This window comes from Electrophorus electricus, chromosome 9 (assembly GCF_041902795.1).
Source record: "Electrophorus electricus isolate QZ-2024a chromosome 9, ASM4190279v1, whole genome shotgun sequence".
In the NCBI taxonomy this organism is placed as follows: Eukaryota; Metazoa; Chordata; class Actinopteri; order Gymnotiformes; family Gymnotidae; genus Electrophorus; species Electrophorus electricus.
Genome location: NC_137505.1, coordinates 21,720,001 through 21,745,000, shown reverse-complemented (window position 1 = coordinate 21,745,000; position 25,000 = coordinate 21,720,001). Strand labels below are relative to the sequence as shown.

The 25,000-nt window shown below is 45.7% G+C and overlaps 1 protein-coding gene across 1 annotated transcript in view; it reads left to right on the top strand.

Moving 5' to 3' along the window:
* LOC113586729 (E3 ubiquitin-protein ligase SH3RF3-like) overlaps positions 1 to 25,000 on the top strand; it is a 130,602-nt gene that overhangs the window by 98,974 nt on the left and 6,628 nt on the right. Inside the window, exons 4-9 of the mRNA XM_035522997.2 lie at positions 10,910 to 11,266; positions 13,621 to 13,730; positions 15,367 to 15,537; positions 18,016 to 18,269; positions 21,011 to 21,393; positions 23,624 to 23,967. Of these exons, the coding sequence (XP_035378890.1) occupies positions 10,910 to 11,266; positions 13,621 to 13,730; positions 15,367 to 15,537; positions 18,016 to 18,269; positions 21,011 to 21,393; positions 23,624 to 23,967 (1,619 nt within the window). The remainder of the gene's footprint in view (positions 1 to 10,909; positions 11,267 to 13,620; positions 13,731 to 15,366; positions 15,538 to 18,015; positions 18,270 to 21,010; positions 21,394 to 23,623; positions 23,968 to 25,000) is intronic.

The following is a 25,000-nucleotide window of genomic DNA, read 5'->3' as shown; positions in this document are numbered from 1 at the left end:
AACCTACACAGCGAGTGGCAGGTCTGTGCTCGCAACTTTATAGCTCAGTTGTGAATCTACAGATTGAATGTTCTTTTCTGGGACATTTGGATGTAAATAGATTTCCTCCCCTTTGGGACCCGGCTTGTGGGCTTAATTCTCCTACTTAGTGGAAATAAGACAATAAACCCTATTTACCGGTTCCCACCGAAACCACGTTCTGTGTCAGGGCGGCACATAAGATAAGGCTGAGTAAAGTGCCTAAACACACAGCGTAATCATGGGGGTTGTTGGAGGGTGAGAGGTTCTCTTCTCACTTGTGCCAGGCTAAGCCCATTGCTCAGTTCAGGGTCAGAGCTCAGGTGAGGCTGCAGCTCTTCACAGCGTAAGCACGGGCTCCTTGAGCTTGGACGGTTCCCCAAATCTCTGCGCTTATGAGCGTCAACAGAGCCTGGAAATGGGGCAGTGCCAGAATGCAACACGGACTTGAACGACATAGTTACAGGGCAGTATATACTACAGTGTAGTACTGCTAGTATAGTGCTGCCAGTATAGTACAGTACTGCTAGTATAGTATAGTACTGGCAGTATAGTGCTGCCAGTATAGTGCTGCCAGTATAGTATAGTACTGCTAGTATAGTATAGTATTGGTAGTATAGTGTTGCCAGTATAGTACTGCCAGTATAGTGTAGTACTGCTAGTATAGTATAGTACTGCCAGTATAGTGCTGCCAGTATAGTGCCGCCAGTATAGTACTGCCAGTATAGTGTAGTACTGCTAGCATAGTACTGCCAGTATAGTTTAGTACTGTTAGTGTAGTGTAGTACTGCCAGTGTAGTGTAGTACTGCCAGTGTAGTGCTGCCAGTATAATGTAGTACCGCTAGTATAGTACAGTACTGCCAGTATAGTACTGCTAGTATAGCATAGTACTGGCAATATAGTACTGCAAGTATAGTATAGTACCGCTAGTATAGTATTGCCAATATAGTACTGCCAGTATAGTATAGTACTGCTAGCACAGTACAGTACTGCCAGTATTACACAGTACTGCCAGTATAGTACAGTACTGCCAGCATAGTATAGCCAATATAGTATAGTACTGCCAGTATAGTACAGTACTGCCAGTATAGTACAGTACTGCCAGTATAGTAGGGTACTGCCGGGATAGTATAGTGCTGCCAGTATAGTACAGTACTGCCAGTATAGTATAGTATAGCCGATATAGTATAGTACTGCCAGCACAGTAGGGTACTGCCAGCATAGTATAGTACCGCCAGTATAGTACAGTACTGCCAGTATATTATAGTACTGCCAGTATAGTGTAGCCGGTATAGTATAGTACTGCCAGTATAGTATGGTATAGCCAGTATAGTGTAGTACTGCCAGTATAGTGTAGCCGGTATAGTATAGTACTGCCAGTATAGTATAGTACTGCCATTATAGTATAGTGCTGCCAGTATAGTATAATACTGCCGGTATAGTAGGACTGTTTGGGAAATTTATCTTTTTGTATATGACAGAGCCACACTGAGTCCAGTTACCAGTAGAGATTCTGGGATTATGTTGTTAGAAATCATATGGTTCACTTGTACTACAGATTGGGAATGTCATTATCAGTGTCAGACAGCAAAGTTTCTTAACAAGGGCGGCTAACTAAAGGAATGCCCCATCTTGAACCTCACAAACCTTATTTTAAAAATAGAGACCGGGCAAAAATGACCATCCAAATACTTCATAATGTCAAGATCGCATTTAGAAACTCTTGGCTTCATATGAGAGCATCACGTTGTAGTCAGACATGTTGGAGGTGTAGTGTGTAGAGAGGAGGTTACACAGCTGGATTCACCCCATCCCTCACTTCTAAGCTTACTAGAGAACCTACAGTGGACGTCAGGGGCCAAACTATTTCCAAAATTATATCATTGATTATATCATTGTCTGTGACCACATCAAATACTTCAATACTTTAGATCTTAAAAATTGTATTTTGTTATTTTATTTGTAAAGCTAAATTCTAGCTTCCATGTAATATAGACAATATAACTGTTACTTGTTCCACATTGTGGTAGCATTTTATTGCTAATGGTACTGTCTACTTTGCATAATAATACAAGATAACATTAGCAAAGCAATGGTACAAAGCTGTTTTATTCTAGGTGGTTTTTTTAATCTCTTTTGGCAGAGTGAAAGGCAGGACAGGCTACCCGGAGGTCAGAGATGACCTCCAAAGCTATTAGAGTCACACTCTAACTCTTATTGGTCAGCTGTGGACTGATCTTAGTTATGCCACTGGGAGTTTTAACCAAATTGCAAAGATCCATTCTATTTTTGGTGCATTAGTGTAAAATTACAATTCTGGTATTGCATTTCTGCCAACAGATCTCACACGATACTGCTTTAATGTGACTAAAACGTCAAGCTTGTGGAAGTTGCTGCTGCTGTTGCTAAAGGCATATGAAGCATACGTTGGGTTATAAGCTCGCTGCAAAGCTAGCTGTCCGTTACTATTTATAAGTATGTTTTTGGGCAAGTACATTAAAATCCATATTAAAAATTAACAAAATAATATCCCTGAATTGTGCTCATGCTTAAAAACATCCATACGCTCTATCAAAAATTGTGCTGTATTATTTTTTTGTTGTCTGTAATTATAAAACCGAGCATTTAACAAACCCTTTGTAGATTACCCTACATGTTAAAACTTGAATATTATGATAGTCAGTCATAACTGACCTTAAAGACTAGGCTAAATAAGAGCATAAGTACACTTCTCAGAAATGATTGGAAATATCTTGCCCAGAGACGCAGGCCTAGATCCTAAGTAGGCTTTGAGTTATGCATAAAAGATCTGAAACGGTAAACATGCTTTAATATGGCCGCCTTAAGCAGGGTGTGTGTAAGCATTATTGCCATGTTCAGAAAGCTCCTAACAGGTTAGGGAGGACACAAATGAGATGAGTAACATTTATTTCAGGCAAAACTATCACAATCCATAAAACCTCACGTAGCTGGAGTCAGGAAATAAAACCAGAACATGTCGACACCAAAACAGAAACAAAGCAGAATAAAGTTGCAACAACAAAAACTTTACCACAGGAAGTTTACCAAAACGATTGAGCAACAAGACATTTAGACTAGGGACAATGAGACACTGGTGCACACCGTGAAGGCTAGGCATTTACACAACACAAGACAAGCGCAGAAACTAAAACAGAACTAGAACAGAAACCGTGCCACAGAAACGCAAAAGGTGGCAAACTGTGACAATACTCTTGAAATCCCTGAACAAGCAGAGATGGAAGAATTTCTCCTTAGCTAGCAGCGTGTTGTGGGGGTGTTGTCTGGAGCCATTACCTGGACTAGCGTCACAAATTGGCTTGGCTTCAGGGTGGTGCTGTCCAGCTGCAGTCAGAGCATAAGGGTGGGAGCTCCACAACACGGAGGTCTTTACAGACAGGAGAGGGTTTTCAGGTGGCGTAGGACCTTGCAGGTGAACTAGATCTTTTGTAAATGAGGGATTGAGCTCATGTGGTGGGTCCTTGCAGGAGGTGGGAGACTGTATCACTAGAGGATGCTACTGCAGAGATGGGGTAGGGTATAGCGATATAACAGGCCTGCATCTCCCAGCTGAACTCGGAGAGGTTTTTGGATGTTCAGAGTGATTATGAATAGCATTTCTGCTATTTAAGAAGAAACACATAAAGCTCAGCACTGGAGCTATAAGGTAAGAAGTGGATACTTAGTGGACACCCAGATAAGAGTTACTGGGCTTATCTGTATGCTGTATACGCCCAGGTAAGAGTTACTGGGGTTATGTGTATGCTGTATACGCCCAGGTAAGAGTTACTGGGCTTATCTGTATGCTGTATACACCCAGGTAAGAGTTACTGGGCTTATCTGTATGCTGTATACGCCCAGGTAAGAGTTACTGGGCTTATCTGTATGCTGTATACACCCAGGTAAGAGTTACTGGGCTTATCTGTATGCTGTATACGCCCAGGTAAGAGTTACTGGGGTTATGTGTATGCTGTATACGCCCAGGTAAGAGTTAGTGGGCTTATCTGTATGCTGTATACGCCCAGGTAAGAGTTACTGGGCTTATCTGTATGCTGTATACACCCAGGTAAGAGTTACTGGGGTTATGTGTATGCTGTATACGCCCAGGTAAGAGTTACTGGGCTTATCTGTATGCTGTATACGCCCAGGTAAGAGTTACTGGGGTTATGTGTATGCTGTATACGCCCAGGTAAGAGTTACTGGGCTTATCTGTATGCTGTATACGCCCATGTAAGAGTTACTGGGGTTATGTGTATGCTGTATACGCCCAGGTAAGAGTTACTGGGCTTATCTGTATGCTGTATACGCCCAGGTAAGAGTTACTGGGGTTATGTGTATGCTGTATACGCCCAGGTAAGAGTTACTGGGCTTATCTGTATGCTGTATATGCCCAGGTAAGAGTTACTGGGGTTATGTGTATGCTGTATACGCCCAGGTAAGAGTTACTGGGCTTATCTGTATGCTGTATATGCCCAGGTAAGAGTTACTGGGCTTATCTGTATGCTGTATACACCCAGGTAAGAGTTACTGGGGTTATGTGTATGCTGTATACGCCCAGGTAAGAGTTACTGGGGTTATGTGTATGCTGTATACGCCCAGGTAAGAGTTACTGGGCTTATCTGTATGCTGTATATGCCCAGGTAAGAGTTACTGGGGTTATGTGTATGCTGTATACGCCCAGGTAAGAGTTACTGGGCTTATCTGTATGCTGTATATGCCCAGGTAAGAGTTACTGGGCTTATCTGTATGCTGTATACACCCAGGTAAGAGTTACTGGGGTTATGTGTATGCTGTATACGCCCAGGTAAGAGTTACTGCGGTTATGTGTATGCTGTATACGCCCAGGTAAGAGTTACTGGGGTTATGTGTATGGGGCAAACCACAGGATACACAGCCGGCTGCATCCCTAGTAAAACGGCTTGCCATCCCAGTTTCATAGTATCATATAATATAGAAATAAAAAATAAAATCTATTAGAATTTGGAAGTTGTATTTTAGATTATACATTTTCTTGAAACAATGTTGACCATAAAAATCATGCATGTGCATTCACATGGGACTGCTGTTTGTTTTTCTGATTGGGTCAGCAAGAATTATACCACAATTAGTTCCAATTTCTCAGTGCTATTGGCTAAAAAACATCAAAGGCCCTCTGGATTTTTAAAAATCCAGTCTACGCCACCACTCTGCTTGTGTAAACGTACTCATCATATCAGTCTTACAATATAACACATCATCAGTGTCATCTGGATTTAGGCGAGTAATATATATTTCATTTCCACATAACCAGATATACCCAATACACTTTAGTGCACTGTGACTACAGATTCACTCCTCCTCCATGTAGATGATTAACGTCAGGTCCAAAATGCAGCATTCTTGATGTGACCACACTATTCATTGTTCAACATATTAGGCCACATGATTAACCAAATCATCATCATTATTATTATATAAATATGTAGTAGGATTATGAGTAAAAATCATTCACTTAACTAGTTACATTACTTAGTCTTTAACTTTAGCTGCATGCAACAATCACTGGTGGTCAATACAGCATGTCATTATACGCCCATTCATTTTACAGGTACAAATCATGTGAACAAAAGGACATCACTCTGTACATGATTAAAAATCTTACATTAAAAATTACAATAAAAGCAGTAGCACAGTAGAGAATGTACCATGGATGCAGCAGAAATGGTTTGAACCGTTAATAAAAAAAAACATATTCACTGCTCAAAAAAAATGAAGGGAACACTTCAATCATACATGGGACAAAACATTCAGGTTGCAGGCAGCGTAACCTTCACCACGGCATCTCCAGACACATCTGTCACACGCGCTCAGTGTGAGCCTGCTCTCACCTGTGAAGACAAGGGAGCGACTGTGTCGGACCTGCCAGGTCTGCTGATCTCTGGGGAATGCCAGTGGAGCTGCGCGCTGCTGGGCCTTCAAAGCAGCTCCCGCAAAACACAAAACCGCAGAACTGTAGAGAAAAATCAGTCAGGAAGGATAAGGCGAGAGTAACTGTCTGTGGCTACCTCCTGCAAACCCAGTCCCTGTTGCGAGGGTTGTCTTGCTGTTGCCAGTTTACCTTGTCATTGTCATTTGCACCAAAGCAGTTGAAATTGAGTCACAATCACTTACGCTTCCTGACTGATATCTCTGAAGTTTAACTAACTGCTCTCTTCATTTTTTGGAGCAGGGTACATTTGAAAATACCACGTCCCACCTGACGAAGCTCCTCCCGTTACGGATGTGACATCAGTTGTGTGTGACAAAAGTGATTGCAGTCAGTCGGAAAAAAACAGGGCCAGTCCTGTCTGTGGTGGCTCAACAGAAATGGAGTTTTGATGCCTTCATGTCTAGGGTCGGTTCCGTTTGTCTGTGATGGGTGTTGATCACTTACTCTGAAAAATGAAAAATCTTCTGGCCCCACAGCAAGAGCTGTCATGGCTTTTCCTAATTGGCTTTGCATATGCTAAATAAGCAAAATGGTCAAACCATAATGGGTAAAACTCGGGTTTGGACCTTTTTATTGTGATAATGATGTCATTTATTGCAGCGGGGTAAACTTGTATCATATCATATATTCTATAAATGCACTTATGTCCCAAAAAGTGATGTGGTCCCACCCCGTACACCACAGACACACTACATGACCTTCAAAATCATCAGAGCCCTATGCAGTTTACAATACACAACTTGCCCTGTAATAGGGAATCTAGAAGGTGGAGTTTCTACACCACATAAGTGATCAGTGACACAATACAGGATCTGCCATGAACCATGGACTGCAGGCTGTGTTGTATGGAGATGACATGGGATAACGTGGGCGTAACGTGAGTGTAAGGCTCAGGGCAAACACGAGCGCAAAGTAACATCACCTTGGGAGTGTGAGTATATAGAACCTGAGAAAGCCATATTAATAATGAGGAAAAGGAAACTGAATAACAAACGATGAGCAAGGTTAATATAAATAATGAACAACCAGATAAACATAACATCCAGTATACAAAACATACAACCGACCAACCGGCTAATGGGACAGGGATGAGATTACAACCAGGAAAATAAACACAGAGGAGACAGGCAAGCATGACAAAGTACAAGGGATGGGAATACGCAGAACCGGGCTGCTTAGCTGGACAAACAACAGGAAAACAGAGCTAACGCTAAATGGAAGGCTGGAGAGTTACAGACAGACAATGAAGCCGAAGGGAAAAGACAGGACAATATGAACAGGGGAAGCACAGAGACAGAAGAGAACAGGAAAGCACGAAAGTAATTCAGGTAACCGGGGAAACGGGTGTGCGAGCGTGACAGTGGATTTTTTCTTCCAAAAATGGACCTTAGCAAGCAGCGAACAGTGCAAGTTGTTTGTGTGCTGATTTGCAGTGCTCGAAGAAGGAGGAAAAAGCCTTTTCTTACAGTCAGGCTTGCTGTTGTCACAGCTCCTCTCCTGGGTTTCCCTTCACTGTGTGCCTTACGCTGTCATTGGCTGTAGCTGCTCACCACTCTCGCTGCCAGGCGTTTGGGTACCAACACTTCTCACACTACAGGATTTGGACTAGCCGAGAGTTTCAGATATTTAGCCTGCTTTATATTTGCCAGGCGACTGCCAGGCATTAGCGAGCCTCTGGGATGGAGTCTTTGAACAACTGACGCACAGATCGAGAGACGATTTTGAAGGCCCGAGCGAACACCGAGTTGCCTCTGATCTAGGGCTCTGCAGTCTCCAAGAGAGCAAAATCAGGGCTAAAATCCTCTAGTGTGAAATCCCAGACACGCCAACGCACCTCCAATACTCCAATATAATATTTTTCCACCCTGTATTTCCTTTGCATTAAGAACACAGAATAGAGCTATCTGTCTACACAGGCATCTACAACATAACACTCCCTTATTACCCGATCATAATTATAAGATGGGTTATGAAAGCTTCCACACTCCACATTAAAACGGAGTTTGTGAGTGGCTCTTTCAAGCTGTCTCGACCTCCCATTGATCAGACCTGGTAATTACGGAGTCTCTAATCTTCTCTAGGTGCTGCAGGGTGGTTAAGAGAAAAGCAAACTGTTTGAAAGAAGAACAACATTGCTCTTGGGAAAGAGCAGCGGCTGAGCAGTCTTTTCTTCTCTCTGCCGGCCTCCTGAGGGTTTAGATTTAAAAAAATGACACAAGCTGCCACAAATGAACATAAGCACCCATGGCATACATTTGCATGGAGCCACACTGTGGAACATAAATAGTCTTCGATAAGGGGTGTGTGCTTTTTCTGTTCCTTTTCAGCATTGCACTACAAGGTGAGTTCTTTTTCCATGCGTTCTGACAGCGCATTGCTCTCACGTTGTCTGCTGGGTTATCATATGTTTTTTGTTGTTGTTGCTCTGGGAGTATTACAATGCCTGATTATGTCTTCATTATTGCCAGAATTGCAGGAGAGACAGGTGACCGGTTAGGCTTCTCTGTGAAAACCAAGTGACCGCCTCACATTAATGACATTTCACATCACAGTTTTGAAGTTCAGCGCTCTGGTAATGAGCCCCATTTCACGTGGGAATATAATGAACTGTCGAACCTCGAACATAGAAAGAGTTACGTGACCTACAATTAACAACATCAGGACTTTAGCTTCATAAGACACATGAGCAGTGGTGCAATACAACACTAATTACACTTAATTACAGTAGTTGTGTTTCATTACTCTGGCCCTTGACAAATGATTAAAGCCTTAACCTTGAGACATATTTTCAGCATTGTGCTACAGGATGTATTAAATAGTTACTTTGTCAGCGATGGTTTCCCCCAAACCCAAATAGAAACAAAAGGATCTCATCGCTCTGGGCTTACACTGAGATACTGAGAGAGGAGGCAGTGTGTGGAACGGACAACATGGGAGTGATGTCAGTGGATGACGTCACTTTATTTTTTTCCCTCATGCAGTTTGCTGGCTTTTGTGCAAAAACATTTTAATGATGTTAGTTTTAGCTGAAACAGACGTTTTCCTAGTAAGTCACTGAGTAACAAAAGTGGTTTCTTGGCAACCAGTACAAGCTGCCTTGTGGGGTCAGTCAATCAGGTTAATTTGCATATGATTTAAGTGATAATTAACATATGCATTAATATGGAAATAAGAATGGAGACAAAAGGCTAGAGCACATTTTGATCACCTGTCCAAGAAAGTCTGTCTTTTGTAACCTTGTTTTCCAAAGGGATTCTGGCTTTATGGAGCTTGGCATTTGGTTCTGATTGAGCTTCATTAGATTTATAGGCACCTGTGTTCTATGAGGGGTTAAAGTTTGAATTGTGGACAACAAATGGGTCGGCCTTGTTATTAAAATAGCCTAGAGTGACTCGTACATCACGGACTGCTTCTTTGGCGCATGTGTAATAAATACCAGAGCTCACTTTGCCATCATTAAATCCCATATTATCCCATACAAATCCCATACAAAAAAACCTATTAATAAGACCTTTGTTTTTTGCCATTAGGGTATGTCAGTTGCCCACACACAGATATCCTCTACTTATCCTCTACTTAACTCTATTCTAGAGTTATCCTGACATTATCCTAAAGTTGTCTGTCAGATATCTCATGGCTATCCCATATTTAATTTACAGTAACCTGTTACCTTGCAGTTTTATTACAGATATCCTGGCCTTACACTGAACTTATCATGCAGTTACCACACGGTTATACCAGGGTGATGTCACGGTCATCTTACAGTCTTATATTGCAGTTATCCTGGCATTATCCTCAACATATCCTGGCGTTAGCCCCTGAATATTCCAAGTATTCCATGATAAAGCATCTGTTATTCCAGTCATATCTGTTACGATTAGTCCCTCCCAGCTTCCGTGTTCCATGTTTTCCCTGTCGTGTGTGTTTTAGTTCCGTTCCGTAATTTCGTTTTCTCCGCCCCTCGTTTGATTTTCCACACCTTTTCCACACCTGTTTAGTTGATGTATTTAAACCCTGCCTTGTGGCCTTGGTTTTTGCTGTTCATTGAGTTTGTTAAGTTCATAGTTTTTCCTTGCGTGCGTCTGTGTGGAATATATTAAATATTTGAACGTATTGGATGTATGTAAACCCGTCTTTGTTTCTAAGCCTCTGTGTCCGTTAGCTGTTTTGTTTTTCCTTACCTCCGCACGTTTCCTCCTAGACTTTGTTCTAGCCTGCTTCCCGTGATTGCCTTTGTGTATCCTAGCCCTTGTTTTTGTTGCCATGTATCCCCGTCATCTCAGTGTTGACTCTGACCCTGGACCGTTATACCGACTCTGGACTTGCCCTAATAAATCTCGCTCTTCTCCGCACGTTCGTCCGCCTCCTCACCGCTCACCGTTACAGTATCTTTGCATTGGATTGCAATGTAGTCTAATGTAGTTAGCAAAGTAAATTTATAGGGGATAATCACCAGATAATGCCCTTGATTTAATATTTTTATTTTATATGGACAAATATTTTATGTGGACAAATGTTAAGGCTCACTGTATGATCTATAATTTGTCATGGTATTACATTTTGGACACATAGGATCATAAGTTTTGCACCTGAAATGTGAGACAATTTTACAGAATCTGTGTTCCTCTCCTAATCCCTCGTAATCTTTATTGAAGACATAATCTGCACAGCGTACAGGAGAACTGAGTGGAGATGCTCTTCCCTTTCAGTTTATTTTGGTCCAGACTGTTCAGCGGTCTAGTTGAAATTCAACTTATCATTGATTTCCACTGATGGTCTTTTAATTAGATTTGTCCCTTTAACTTATCTTAAATCGACTTAATGCTGTCTCTTCTTTCTCCACGCATCTCTCTCTCTCTCTCTCTCTCTCTCTCTCTCTCTTTTTCTACATCACACTCTCTCAGCTGAATGAGACTGCTAAGCAGCTGATGGAGATGGACAAGTGCGCGTCAGCGCCGGGTCCCGGCGCTGACCCGGGCTCCCCGGGCTCGGGCCCCTGTTCTGCGCCCGCAGCTGCCGCCGTGAGCTGTAACGGCGACGAGCAGGCGGCTGCGGGCGTCCAACGGCGGCCGGACGGCAAGAAGAACGCAAAGAAGAGGCACTCCTTCACGGCGCTGAGCATGACGCAGCGCACGGCACTCGGCAACAACCGGCATTCCATGGAGATCAGTGCGCCCGTGCTCATCAGCTCCTCGGACCCCAGGGCGGCGGCACGCATAGGAGACTGCCCACACCTGTCTGCCAGCGCCCCTTCCGCACAGGTACACGGCACCGCGTGCCCCGGCGTCCGCACGCCTGCTGCGCGAGGGTGCTGGTGCTGGTGCTGGTGCTGGTGCTGGTGCTGGTGCTGGTGCTGGTGCTGGTGCGGGTGCGGGTGCATGGGGTCTTCATGAATTTTCCTGAGAACGTGGGTGTGGATGTGTGTGTGTGTGGGTGTGTGTGTTCAGTAATACATAAGAACCAATACAGATTAAATCTCTCTCTCATGGGTTTGGTGTTTGGTGCGCACAGTGACCTTGACTTCATGCACTTTGAGTGTTTGTGTAATTATGCTGGGTCATCTTGAGGTTTGTAGCACAACTGTTACGGATGGAATCACAACTTTATCGAAGAATCTAAGAAACATTTAAATGAAAACTGTGTACAATCACAGTATATTAAGTGTTACTATTTAAATTGTAAGAATAAATGCTGAAATTACACTGAATACATGTCCAACATTGATGTGGCATTCTGACAGGTGTGTGTAAGGAGGTGAGAACGTGTTTTGGTGTACCTCCTCTCTCAAGTGTTTGTTTTCAGCCTCGAGGCCATGGTTGCACAGGCGCAGGCGTGTATTTTCTAGAGAACTGCTCACGCTCTACATACAAAAATATATAATAAGCGTGGGAGTAATCTTCATCATCTCAGAGCTGCTTTAACGCATTTGTAATGGACACACACACACACACAACACGAGAGTGAGCAGATGGGAAATATACGCACATAAAGCCGGTTCAAAGCCTTCCTGTTTTAATTCCCTGTCTATTGTTCAGCTCACCATATACTTGGTGCTCTCGCAGAGCCTCCATTTTCTGTTTCTTCCTCTCCCTGTTTAGGATAGCATATTTCTCTTCTCTTCGCTCGGTTCAGCTCAGATTGGACGCAGCCTTTGAGGCCGGGGTCTTGATAGGTCAAGATAGCTGTCAGTTTCAGACTCAGCCTTATATTTCATGTGTCTTTATATGCCTTCTTTCTTTAGCTCTTGTCAAATGTTGTTCTTATATGAGCCTCTTAGTTTATTATAACAATACGAACATTTACAGACATTTGAGATCAGAGTAAAACGTTTGATCATGAATAATTAATTGTAGTGGGGAGTTGAATGATGGGAATAGCATTGTTATTTGCAGTGGGGATTTGAGAATAGCATGTGAGTGCTACTTTCTGACACCTCACCTATGCCCTGACCTGACCTCTGACCCTTAGCTGACTCTCCTGCTTGCACATTTGTTTTCACATGACATTTCCGCTCCCCCTGGGGATAAAGGTCCATTTGCAAGTCTTTTTGATCATACACTCCTATGGGACCATCAGTCAAGAGGAGAAAGCTGTGTCTACTGTGTGTGTGTGTGTGTGTGTGTGGGTGCGCCATTTGGCTTGCAACGGTAATTACTGACACACACCCAGCCAGCCAAATTCGAAACCGTTAGGCAGAGTCCAGAGTAATCCGAAGGGATAGGATTGAGGCGTAGTCTAGGGTGGAAACAGAAGTCGGTAGCCAGGAATAACATCGAGGGAATAGAACGCTCTGTATGCATCTGAGGAGAGCAATGCTTCAGTTCAATTTTGTTTAGAATTAATAAATAAATTAATTAATTAATAACTTGTACACAAAATCTTGTCATTTTCAGCACTATTTCTGATCTTTAAAAGTACAGACAGCTTTGAATGTGCTACTTCCAAAGATTCCACTACTCTGTTTAGGCTTAAAGACTGGAGTCACACGGTGCGTTTTCACGAGCTAATCAGAGTATGTCTGACACGTTCAACACGTCCAACCTCAAGCCAGCAACATTAAGTGCATTTCAAGATAGTGTCAGGCTATGATAAGAAGAGATCTAAAAATGCAATTGCTTAAATACCTTTTAAAACAGGAGCAAGTGAGCCGCTCGGGTTGGTATCACCTTACTCAGGAATATATCGCAATAGCAAGTTAAGAATGATTAAACTAGGCTAAAATAAAATAAGGCATTTATGATATTTGAACTGATGAAAAAAATTGTTTGCTTCAACTAAATAGTTTTTGCTTTGCCTTATTTTAACTAAAGAATATATTACTTTAATAAAACCCTTTAACTGCTTGTTATTGCGCCTGTATCCAGCAGTCCCATTATACAGACCACAACAACGCATATTTGTGTGACTGTTAAATGTACCCTGTGTCATTTTAATTAATAATGAGATGTTGATTATTCCAGTGTTTTCACTGTGAGCCTTTATACTTTCAAGTTAGGAAATAACGTATGCACCAAATGAGTGAGAGTGTATTCAGGCTGAAAAGACACACACACACACACACCATAAATGGCTTAAACAGTGTTTTTAATGAACTGTCCCTCCCTCTCTCGTCCAGAACTCCTCGTTTGGTGGCTCTGCTAACACAGGGATGGCCGTCCCCGCCCGCGTGGCCTCTACCACTGCAGAGCTTCTGGCTGCAGCGAAGGTTCAGCTCCCCCTCAACATGTGAGTCCCCTGTCCTGCAGAGCGGGGCAGTCCCGCTCAGGTGAACCCATGCTGGGTGTGAAGAGGAGCCCCAAAGCCTTTAGTTGTGTGCAGCATGGCTGAAATCTGTGGGCTCCTCACTGAGACTCTGCTGTTCTGTCTAGCTGTGTGAGGACCGCTCATGAATGTCGGTGTTGACATTGGCCTCCGTTTGTGTTTTGGTCTCATTCTTTGCTCAAGCAAATCAGTGATAGGAAATGTTGCTGTCACTATCTGCACACACACAGGCACATGCTTGCACGCACACACACCCGCCCACACACACACACACACACACAGACACACACACATCTTCTCGGATGCAAGTGGACACATCTTTTTTTCCCAGATCACCTGCACTATACACCCAAAATCACACCACCCAAAATCTGTTGTCATAGCTACCATTTTACCTATGAAGTGGCCTCCTTGCCTGCAGTTGTGGCATGGTGTGTTTAGTAATCTGGGGTGAAGGTGGGGCTTTTTGGCGACTGGGGTTTCCTCTTTGGCTTGGACATGTTAGATTACTCCAAGACAAACACTATAGAGGCCTAACTGGGAGGGAAGCGGGCCAGACGTTTTCCAACAGTGTGGACTATCTCTGTGTGCTCAGTTAATGAGGAGGGTTTGCCTTTTCTGCTGCCGGTTCTTCATCTGATGACTGCAGCCTGCCCACTACTCACGCAAACGCTGGACACAGAGACAGGATGTGTGAATTCTTCACTACATTTCAGAGGAGGATTATAACCAGTGTTCTTCATTAGATTTCAGAGGAGGCTCACTCTTACCAAAGCAGCGTACATCCAGGAGTGCAGGGTTTTTATTAAAAACCTAACGGACAGCCACAAGCTTGATGTTCGTTATGTTGCTTCACATTGTTCATTTTATCTTTGCAGTTTGTAGGTTTTTATTTGCAGTTCTTGTGAGACAGTTTAGCTGCATTTGGATTTCACGGTCTGTTTAGTAGCTGAACATGTGTACGAAGTTCAACACTTTCACATAGCAACTCTTTCACACGGTATTTAGTTAGAAATTGTGAAATGTATTTATATAGTGCTTGTTGACACAAAGCAGCTTTACAAATGTCTGAGTCCAAGCCCCCAGAGAACAAGCCAAGAGTGACAGTAGCAAGGAAAAATTCCCTAAGAGCACGAGGAAGAAACCTTGAGAGGAACCAAGACTCAATGGGGGGGGGCATCCTCCTGTGGCCGACAACGGTCACTACAATAGCAACAATATAAACAATAAGGAGCAGAATAAGTAGTGAGAGAGAGAGAAAAAACAACAACAATAATAATAATTAATAAGCAATCAATGTCTAAAGCCTGTTTGTTGTTGTTGTTGTTCTTATTATTATTATTATTGTTGTTGTTGCTGCTGCTGCTGCTATTATTGTTGTTGTTGCTGCTACTACTACTTTTATTTTGAAGGCATGGGTTTTATTCAGTGGCCACCACACTACCTTATGCCATATTAAGGACAACACTATGTAAATACAAGTGAATTTAACTGAATGTTGGTCATCACTTGTATAGGATATAGCTGAGACATCTGTACTAGCCTCATTTGGTGTTTGGACATAGTGATGCCTGTAAGTGCTTTTTCCTGTTTGGTGCAGCTACCTGGCTCTGTACGCGTATAAGCCACAGAAGGCAGACGAGTTGGAGCTGAGGAAAGGCGAGATGTACCGTGTGTCGGAGAAGTGCCAGGACGGCTGGTTCAAGGGCACCTCCCTGCGCAGTGGCGCCTCTGGTGTCTTCCCCGGGAACTACGTCACCCCCGTATCCAGGTGAGTTCTTCCACCCTGGAATTGCACTGCCTGTGATGCTGGAGCAGACCAAAGCAGAAATGGGGGAGGACAGCAGGAGGGGCCTCTAGATTGGCTAATATATATCACCAGTGTAGTCAGATGCTAATCACCAGGCAAATTAAGGCTGAAGTCGTAAATCGGCTCAGGACTGTGCAGGTGGATTTTAATGGTGTGAGAGCTGAGGAGGTGAAATTACACTGCCAGCCTTTGATTAGAATATATGGCCATGGTATTATGGCTCTGCAGTTTGTGTGATTACTGCTTCATTCTGTGCAGTCCTTCAACAGACTAGTGTGCTGGAACAGAGCGGGAGAGGAGCGCAGTTAGAGTCAGAGCTCTCTGTCCATGAGAAAACTACAGACTCAGAGCCAGAGTTCACCTTAGTTCATATTTGGCCCTTTTAAGTATTTACTGGATGATCTCCAGGCACCTCGTGCAAGTTAAATTAAAGGTAATTCAAACAATGAACTCCATTCAATGGCAAAATACACATTACCCTTAAGCCTCAGCTAGCAAGGAGTTAAATGCTCCTCACAGTTACTTTATCGAGACTTCTTTTCAGAAAAGCACTCTGTTACGCAACTGTTTTGGGGGGGATTTTACTGCTTATGCGCTCCAGTGCACAGCGGTACTCCTCTGCTGTGTCAGGACTGCTTCCCGGACATGTTTGTGCTTACAGCACAGGTAGTGTTTACTAAGTTGCCAAACCAGCGGCATTCACGGAAACATGCTTGCTGAGGAGAATGAAGGTGAGGTGGCCTCTGATATGGTTGCTTGACACATGGCACCATATCAGTTTGAACCATATTCAGGGTGTTCTAATGCTTGGAGCCATAATTGGCTCTTAATGGAAAAGAATGCAAATGGACTCCTACTTTTGCTCTCAGTGGAACATTTTCACAGCTAAAACAAATACCAGCAGTGAACTTGATCTGCTGACGCAGTTTTTCATTTTTAAACCAAAGACTGAAGCAATTTGTCATGCCTCGAGTAACCCAAAACTTGGGACCATGAAGAAGAGAATGGACTGAATCACAAAAGGAAAACATTTACCACTGCAATGAATAGATTTTTTTTTATTGTCTTGTTGGCTTAAAAATGTTTCAAGGAAATTAACATTTTCAACTGATGTGCACAGTACATTGTGGATTATCACTGATGTACAATGATGTACAAAGATACATTCATTTGATTGGAATTCAGTTGCCAAACAAACAATTCATCACCACAAAAGACAAATGGTAATCTTAATCTATAAAGTGTTTTTTGGTCAGTGGTTTAGAGTGAGTTCCCCTTCAGTTGGTAAAGGTGGAGTAGACTCATCATATTTGATTTGTTCAGCCTAAAATGATTTTCAAATGGATATTTTTTTTGCATGATTTCATCCTTTTTTTTCTTTTTAAAAGTTTATTATTAGGAACTCTCTAATCAGTGTAATTTAGTTTAGAGTCATTTAGTAATTTAGAGTCTGTGTGTGTGCGTTTGCATCTGTGTGTGTGTGCGCGCGTGTGCACTCAGAGCCAGGTTTAGTGTGTCTTCTGTAATAAAGACATTAAGATCTAGCCTGAGCTGCATGCTCATAGGAACTGTAGTTTCTCAGGGGGGGACTGAATAAGACTAATGCACTTTGCTTCACTCAGAGGAGCTGTGTGTAACTAGACCTGATCTCACAGACATGGCTTTGGAACCATTTGTATATTGTGTGTTCATCTTTCTTCAGTATCATTTTCCGTATATCTTGTAATGCTTCATGCCATACAGATGATGATGATGAAAACATGTGAGCTTCAGATAAAGGCTATAGCAGAGGTGCAGTGGGGAAATGACTCACTGCTGCGCTGCTGTTGAGTTTAATATTACTGCAGTCAACAGTGTTGGGACTGTTGTCTCTTTGGTTTGTCCGGTTCAAACACTCAGATGTCAGATGGACACATCGCTAGAAAGTTCATATAGAAGCTAGCACTAGAGGAGAGACCCCTCATTGGTAGTCCACACATTAGGTCCAGTTAAATGCCTGTGGCCCCTCCGTGAGCCCTGAGCAATGAAGGCTTCGTTTTTAAACTCTTGCACCAGCACGTTACATGTGCACGCTTGGGGTGAATGATGAACTACAGGAAGGTTCTTTTCTTGTAATCAGCCCCGTAAACACTCCATTTAGGTCCTGAAGGAGTCATGTATGCGGCATGCGCCCACACGCCCGCGACATAACTCCCAGCTCTGGACAAGTAATCAATACAACTCTCAAAAGTCCCTAAGGATTATGGTGCCCTGTCAATAAGTCTGTCTCTGTAATATGTGACTTGTCTGTGGGCCTGCTTTTAAATATTGCTGGCTACTGGTTGTTCAACACACACGAAAAGACTATTTATTAATGCCTAGAGGCACACTGATGATGACCGAGGCAATTTATGTGTGTGTAATGTGTTTGTGTGTGTGTGTTTGCCTCTGTATCTCCAGGGCCCCGTTTGCTGTTGGCCAGTCCCGTGCCTGTCTCCCCGGAACGTCTCAGGTGGTTAAGGCAGTGCCTGGATCTCCCGGTTCAGCTGGACCCTCCAGCCCTGTCCTGCTTGGCCCCGCCTCTCGCCCCGCCCCTCCCTTGGCAAACCCCGCCTCCTCTCCTCAGCTGCAGCCCGCAGCCATGCACCTGAAGAACTGCCTGCGCATGTGCAGCCAGCAGGCAGCCAGCCAGAGCCGTCCCACCGCACAGCTGGGTGAGTAGTCACTTCCACTGTGCACTGAGGGAGCCCGGCGAGTACAATAGCCTCGTGTGAACATTACCCAGCATGCTAACACATTCGCACACTAGTCATGCGGACAAAGGATAATGGCTGTCTGAACCACAGCTCACTCCATTCAAACCTCAACCAGCCCTGCTCAGAACCATAAGAGCCAAACCTGTGAACCTGTCACACCTGTGTGGGAACTCGATGCGTTGAACTTAAGGCATTTATTGGGAGTGATTCACTAATAACATCATAATTGTGTTCTTTAAATGACTTTAAATCAGTTCACGGCAATTACGGTGCCAGCACAGCACACATTCAAACCGAACACTGCCCTGTGCTGTGCAGTCTGGTCAGACCTCCTCCAGGCCTTAAATCATGCTCTTCTCCCTTTTAACGGTGATAGGTTCGAGATATCTGTGTTTTAATTTGCTAGGGTCATGCAGAGGCCATCCATCAAACCTGCTAGCAGATGCATGTGTGGGTGTAATGTAACTGTCACATTCAAAGTCCCAGACACTGGGCTCATTCTCCTCAGACTCCTCCAGAACTGAGGTTCACTCCCAGCATGCTTCTTGAGCCAACAACATACCCAGGACATGCTGGATGTGTTTGTATAGCGGTGGTGTAACTGTGTTCTGCCAGCCCACCCATCTGCTGTGCGTCCGACAGGACGGGAGGTTGGGTCGGGCCCCGCTCGACCGGGGATGAGTAAAGTGGAGTCCTGGTGCATGTTCAGAGCGGCTGCCGTGGCTGCATTGGCAGCAAGTCATTACTGCAATATTGGTCTTTGCAATACCGACATCGCACAGGGTAATATGTAAATGAACTCCCCGACACAGCACATCGGATGACTGTTGTGTGGGTGTCCTTAATCGAGGCGCTAACGCGATCCAAGCGACGGCGGTCGAAATAATATACGCTGTTCTTTAACCATGTAACATTAAGGCATCACCGTTGTGTTTCTGACATATTGCCGAGCAGATAGCAGTCACAGTACACAGGCATATAATCACATCGTTGCCAAGTCTGTGTTCTGCAGCCGCAGTGTCAGAGCGGGAGGAGAACAGAAGGGCCGTTGGGCCGTCACCGCCCTGCTGGGCTCTGGAGATGAACGCGTGCAGCACGGAACGGAGGCGTGACAGACCCTGACACCTGTCATTCCCGTTGAGCTCGGGAGGAGGCCAGCGGATGACAGGCAGGCTAACGGGGCTGCATATTAACGAGAGCAGGGAGAACGCAGCGCTGGCAGAGCCCAGGGTGGTGGCGCGACCCGGCAGAGTGCTGGCAGGACGCTGCAGGTCTGAGGCCAAGGAGGACACATCAGCAGTGTACTGTCCAAACTCTCTCGCACCACCAGGCCTCAGCTGTCCTGCCAGGCAGTAGCAAATGGTCAGTCTGGTTAAACTGGTCAATCTGGTTAGCTGGAGGTTAGTAAGTAGATAGACCTCAAAGTATGTGCAGTAATGACTGAATGAGCACGCTCTGTGCTGCTGTGTTTCCGGTTGGCGCGTAGCCGGCTGCGTGGGGCTAGCTGGGTGCTTGCCAAGGCCAGGAGTTCCCATTCACTTGCATTGCACTAATCTACTAATCTAGTGTCTGCATGTGCACAACCTGAGTTAAAACAGTAAGGAAACTTGTTAAGGCTTTTTAAAGGTCCTATTAGCTGTCGGCTGTAATGAAGGCCTCGCCGCCGATCTCTGGCAGTAATTGCTGGTTTGTGTTCCCGATCGTGCTTAGACCTTGCGGGATTGTGTAAGGCTCGTTATTGAGGAGCAAGCTGTGTATTCCTGATGCCAGCAGCCTGAGAGCCTCGTCTGGGCTGGAAGTGCTTCCTCTTTCTGTCTCGCGGCTGGGAGGTGTCTCTCTCTTGTCTCCTCTGGTCTGTCTCGAGGCTGGGAGCTCTCCCTTGTTCCTCTTTACACTCAGGGCTGGCCCCTGCAGGGACCGGAGCAGGGGCCAGGCACACGCACTGGGCCTGTTCAGCATGGTCATGCTGTCCTCCAGACAGCTGAGGGGGACCTGGTGGGGCGTGTGAGGCGTTGAGTCTCCACAACACAGGTGTACGTACGCACACGCACGCGTGCTTCCCGGGACTGCCTGGAGGAAGAGAGTGTTCTCTTTGTCTGCGTGGTGTAGGCCGTGTTCCTTATCCTCCCTGTTCTCCTGTCTGCCAGAGTAAATCCATGCCAGCCCTGACACACCTTCAATCAAACCTGCCAGCGCATCTGCGCAGCAGGCAGGGCTGGTGCTCGCCTATCGGCCGGAGGCTCTGGCGGAGCTAATGCAAGCATGCAGCTGTCAGCCCTGCCGCAGAATAAATGTAATCGCTGCCACCTTCATCTCCACGGATTACATTTCAGTTTTTCATTTTGACTAAATTACGGACCAGACCACACTATCCGTGTTGGCAGGAAATATTATGCAAAGATGTTTACAGTGGTGTGTCTGCAGGAGATATGCCTGGACAGCTTAGGTCACTGTGGAGACTGATTACTGACAACAAAATCAGACAGCCCACATTAGCTACAGAGCTCACAGAGAAGATGAGTTGGTTTCCTAAGGACGGAAATAACTTTCCTCTCTCTCTCTCTCTCTCTCTCTCTCCTTATTTCTCTTCTCTCTTCTTTGCCCCTCTATCCATTGTCTCATTCTTTCTCTCTAACTTTCCCCCCTTCTGTTTTTCTTTCCTCCCTCTTTCCCTCTCTCTTTCTGTGTCCCTGCTGCAGTCCACAGCCCTCCTACAGGTGGAAGTCCCGATCGCCCCACCGTGGCCGTCGCCCCTCTGCGTCCCCAGGGTTCTCCGTCCCGCTCCCCCGGACCGTCGGTGGGGCGGCCCTTGTCCATGGTGGCGTCCCCCCAGGCTCACCCGTCCCTGCAGGGCAGCCCGCTTTCCCCCGCCGCAGCCTCTACGCGGCCCCTGCTTGCTCTCAGCTCGGCCGCCGTGGCCGTCACGCCGCCCAACGTCTCGGCCGCCCACCTGAACGGCGGAGAGGCCCTGGGCTGCTCCCTGACGCCCGTGTCGCCGGCGCACGCCCACCAGCACTCCGGCCTCGTCCGTCCCCAGGGAGCCTCCGCCCTGCCCAAACTGGAGGAGAAGAAAGCAGAGAAGGTGGGTGGATGTTCAGGAGGCCACAGCTCCCCTCCCGCGCCGCAGTGCGGTCATCTCCGTGTCTTTATGGTAGACTCCGTGCATGCAGCCTATCGCCGTTATTCTGTGTGACGGGGGCCCTCGGGTTTAGTCATTACTTTTACCCACCGCCTCCTTCTCCTCCCCCTCGCTTCGTGTCATTTCCTCTCTCTTTATCTCTCTCTTCCACTCCCTTCCCTCTCTCGCTCTCCGTCAGCGCGTTTCCTTATTGCCTCCTTCTCTATCTGTGAAGGCAGGCTTCAGTGCACAGGCTCCTGGCCCATTCTCATGGCTGTCCTCTTCCGACACACATAGACTCATTATGCAAATCCCTCCCGTCTGGGGGACGGCCGTGTAAGGCGGCTCTGTCTTCCGGAGCGTTCCGCTGGCTGACTCCTCTTGTCCGCATCATTTCTCTGCCGCTGGAATACCGATGGATAGCACTCCTAACCAGATGTTGGCGATGCATTTTATTTATGCGCTTTATTACACTGTCGCCAAGATGCGTTATGGTACGAATGGTTGGTGCGCCGTGTTGCTGAGCTGAAAGGGAAGCTGGAGATTGTGTGAGTGTGCCTGATAGCTGTGACAGAGCGCTCGGGGACGTTCACCTTTGTAAATGCTCTACCTGAACTTCAGCTTACACAATCATTTTAGTGTTTAAGAGTTGATGTTGGTCCACGTTAGAAGATCCGTACAATTCCTGTACGCCACTGGCCTGCTCAAGATGGCTGCTTTATTTCAATGGTTTCATTTAACAGAGCAGATGTTTATTATTATTATTATTATTATTATATAGTGTATACTGTGAACATACTGTATTAAAGATGAGTGTTCACCAGTGTTCACTCAGCTGGAGAGGAGCTAGGGAAAGCAGAAGCCATGGGACAATAGGGTTGATGGAGCACTTTTGAGGACACGCCACCTGCCTCACTGAGTTTATAGGGTATCCAGTCTTTGTTCCCCCACCTTTTTGGCTCCTTCATTAGGCAGCAGCACTTCCTGTTAGCAACTGCCAGACAGCAACACTTCCTGTCAGCGAGTGTCAGGCAGTAACACTTTATTTCATCTTTCATTACATCCTCACACATCACTTTGGCACTCCGAAGACAGATCACACTGTTCTTTCGTGCAACAAATAAAGATTAATTAGCGTTGTAAGTGCAGTGGAAATTGGAGTGTTGATGGGGTTTGTTTTGGGGGCTGCTGAATAGAAGGAGGACAGGAAGAATGTCAGATGTGATGTTTTCTGTTTTGCTTCTGTACTCCTGCACATCGAGTTTCAAATAAAGCCATTGAGAAGTCAAAGTGCAGAATGTCAACTTTAATTAGAGAGATTGAGACAGAGAGATTGAGACAGAGGGAGAAAGACGGAGAGAGAGAGAGAGAGGGAGAGAGAGAGAGAGAGAGAGAGAGAGAGAGAGAGAGAGCAATATGACCTCACATTTGCTCTGTCTAAGCTTCCATATGATGTCTGTGTGCTGATTATGCACTGTTAATTGGCTCTGATTCCCACTCATAAACACACACACACACACACACACACACATACACACATACGTGTGCATCCAGACTGCTGAAGTGTGGACTCAGGTTCTCAGAGAGCTGATCCCACATGTCACAACGTGCAGTCACTTCACACTTCCACATCACACTGTAGGGCAGCATGAAGTAAGCTACAACATGGTCCATCTCTCTCTCTCTCTCTCTTTCTCTGTGGTCACTTGGCATTGGGATGGATAAGTGGCCTGTTAGTTTAAAAGTCCTCTCAGAGAGATGCTTTTTTGTAAAGGCATGTCAAGAAGAATTTAAAATAAATATTTAGCCTTTAGTACTTTTCCTTTACATCGGACATCAAGTTAAAATCCACTCCTCACAAGGGGTCATTTATTCATTTCACAGTTTGTTAATGTTGTAAATTTTGATGGTACAGTAGTAGAATCTGCCAGGCACAGTTACGTTTTCTGAATATAGAGCAAACCTGAAAGGCAAAAAAGCACCCCAAGGCTGGTCCTCCATGCATAATGTAAAGCAGAGTAGAGAAGAACCCCCCGCCATGTAATGCATTGTTTAATTGTATCGCTCTCTCCACCCCTCTATCACTTCAACCCTCTCTCCCTCGCTCTTTCTCCCTCTCTCCCCATCACTCCCTCTCTCCTTTGCTCTCTCTCCGTCTCTCTCTGTCGCTCCCTCGCTCTCTCCCTCCTCACAGAAAGAAAAGAAGAGCAGCGGGCTCCTGAAGCTCCTCTCGGGGGCGGCGGCCAAGAAGAAGTCCCGGTCGCCGCCCTCGGCTTCGCCGACCCACGAGCCCCTGCCTGCGTCTGCCGACCCCTCCCCCTCCGCCTGCGTGCGCGGGGCTGCGGCTCCCGAGCTGCACGGCCGTGCCGGCTCCTGCCCCATCGAGAGCGAGATGCAGGGCGCCATGGGCATGGAACCGCTCCACCGGAAGTCCGGATCGCTGGACCTGAACTTTGTGTCGCCGCCGGTCGCACGCCAGCCCTGTGCCTCCGCCCTGCTGGCCATCCGACCAGAGCCCAAGCCCCTGTCCCGTGAGAGGTACCACAGGCCTCTGTTCACACCCCACCACGTCCCCGTGCATGTGGGCCACTAATGTATCCTGTTACCTAGAATAAGTAGGCTAGAACACCAGTGAGACTGCGACCGGTATCTATACACACAGCAGCAGGGACGTTACCATAGCTGCATGTGTGGAGCAGTGCAGTATAGGTTAGTAGGTTAGTAGGTTAGAAATCTGTACGTTCACAGTTGGCAGGTGAAGGGAGTCTTCCGTTGCTTCTCATTCAGCAAGAGGGATTGTGTGCTGTGCATGTGTGATGGAGAGAGAGAGACAGACAGAGAGAATGTGAGGGCGGAAGAGAAAGAAAAAGCAGGAGAGGTTATAATATACAACCTTCATTCATAAGGAGGGGGTCAGATTGTTCACCAGTGGATGTTTTTTTGGTGATCGTGGTATACATGTCGGAGCTGGGGTGGCCTGGGTGCTGGGATAGGGAGCGTGGACAGTGTTGTGTTGTGCTATAGAGCGTGGAGGCTGTTGTGTATAGAACGTGGAGTGTGTTGAGTGTTGTAGGGAGTGTATTGAGTGTTGTAGGGAGCGTGGCATGTGTTGTGTTGTGTATAGAGTGTGTTGAGTGTTGTAGGGAGCGTGGAGTGTGTTGAGTGTTGTGTACAGAGTGTGGAGTGTGTTGTGTTGTAGGGAGTGTGTTGTGTTGTAGGGAGTGTGTTGTGTTGTAGGGAGCGTGGAGTGTGGTGAGTGTTGTGTAGAGAGTGTGGAGTGTGGTGAGTGTTGTGTATAGAGTGTGTTGAGTGTTATAGAGAGCGTGGCGTGTGTTGAGTGTTGTGTACAGAGTGTGGAGTGTGTTGTGTTGTAGGGAGTGTGTTGTATTGTAGGGAGCGTGGAGTGTGTTGAGTGTTGTAGGGAGTGTGTTGAGTGTTGCATAGGGAGTGTGCTGAGTGTTGTGTAGAGAGTGTGGAGTGTGCTGAGTGTTGTGTAGAGAGTGTGGAGTGTGTTGAGTGTTGTGTAGAGAGTGTGGAGTGTGGTGAGTGTTGTGTAGAGAGTGTGGAGTGT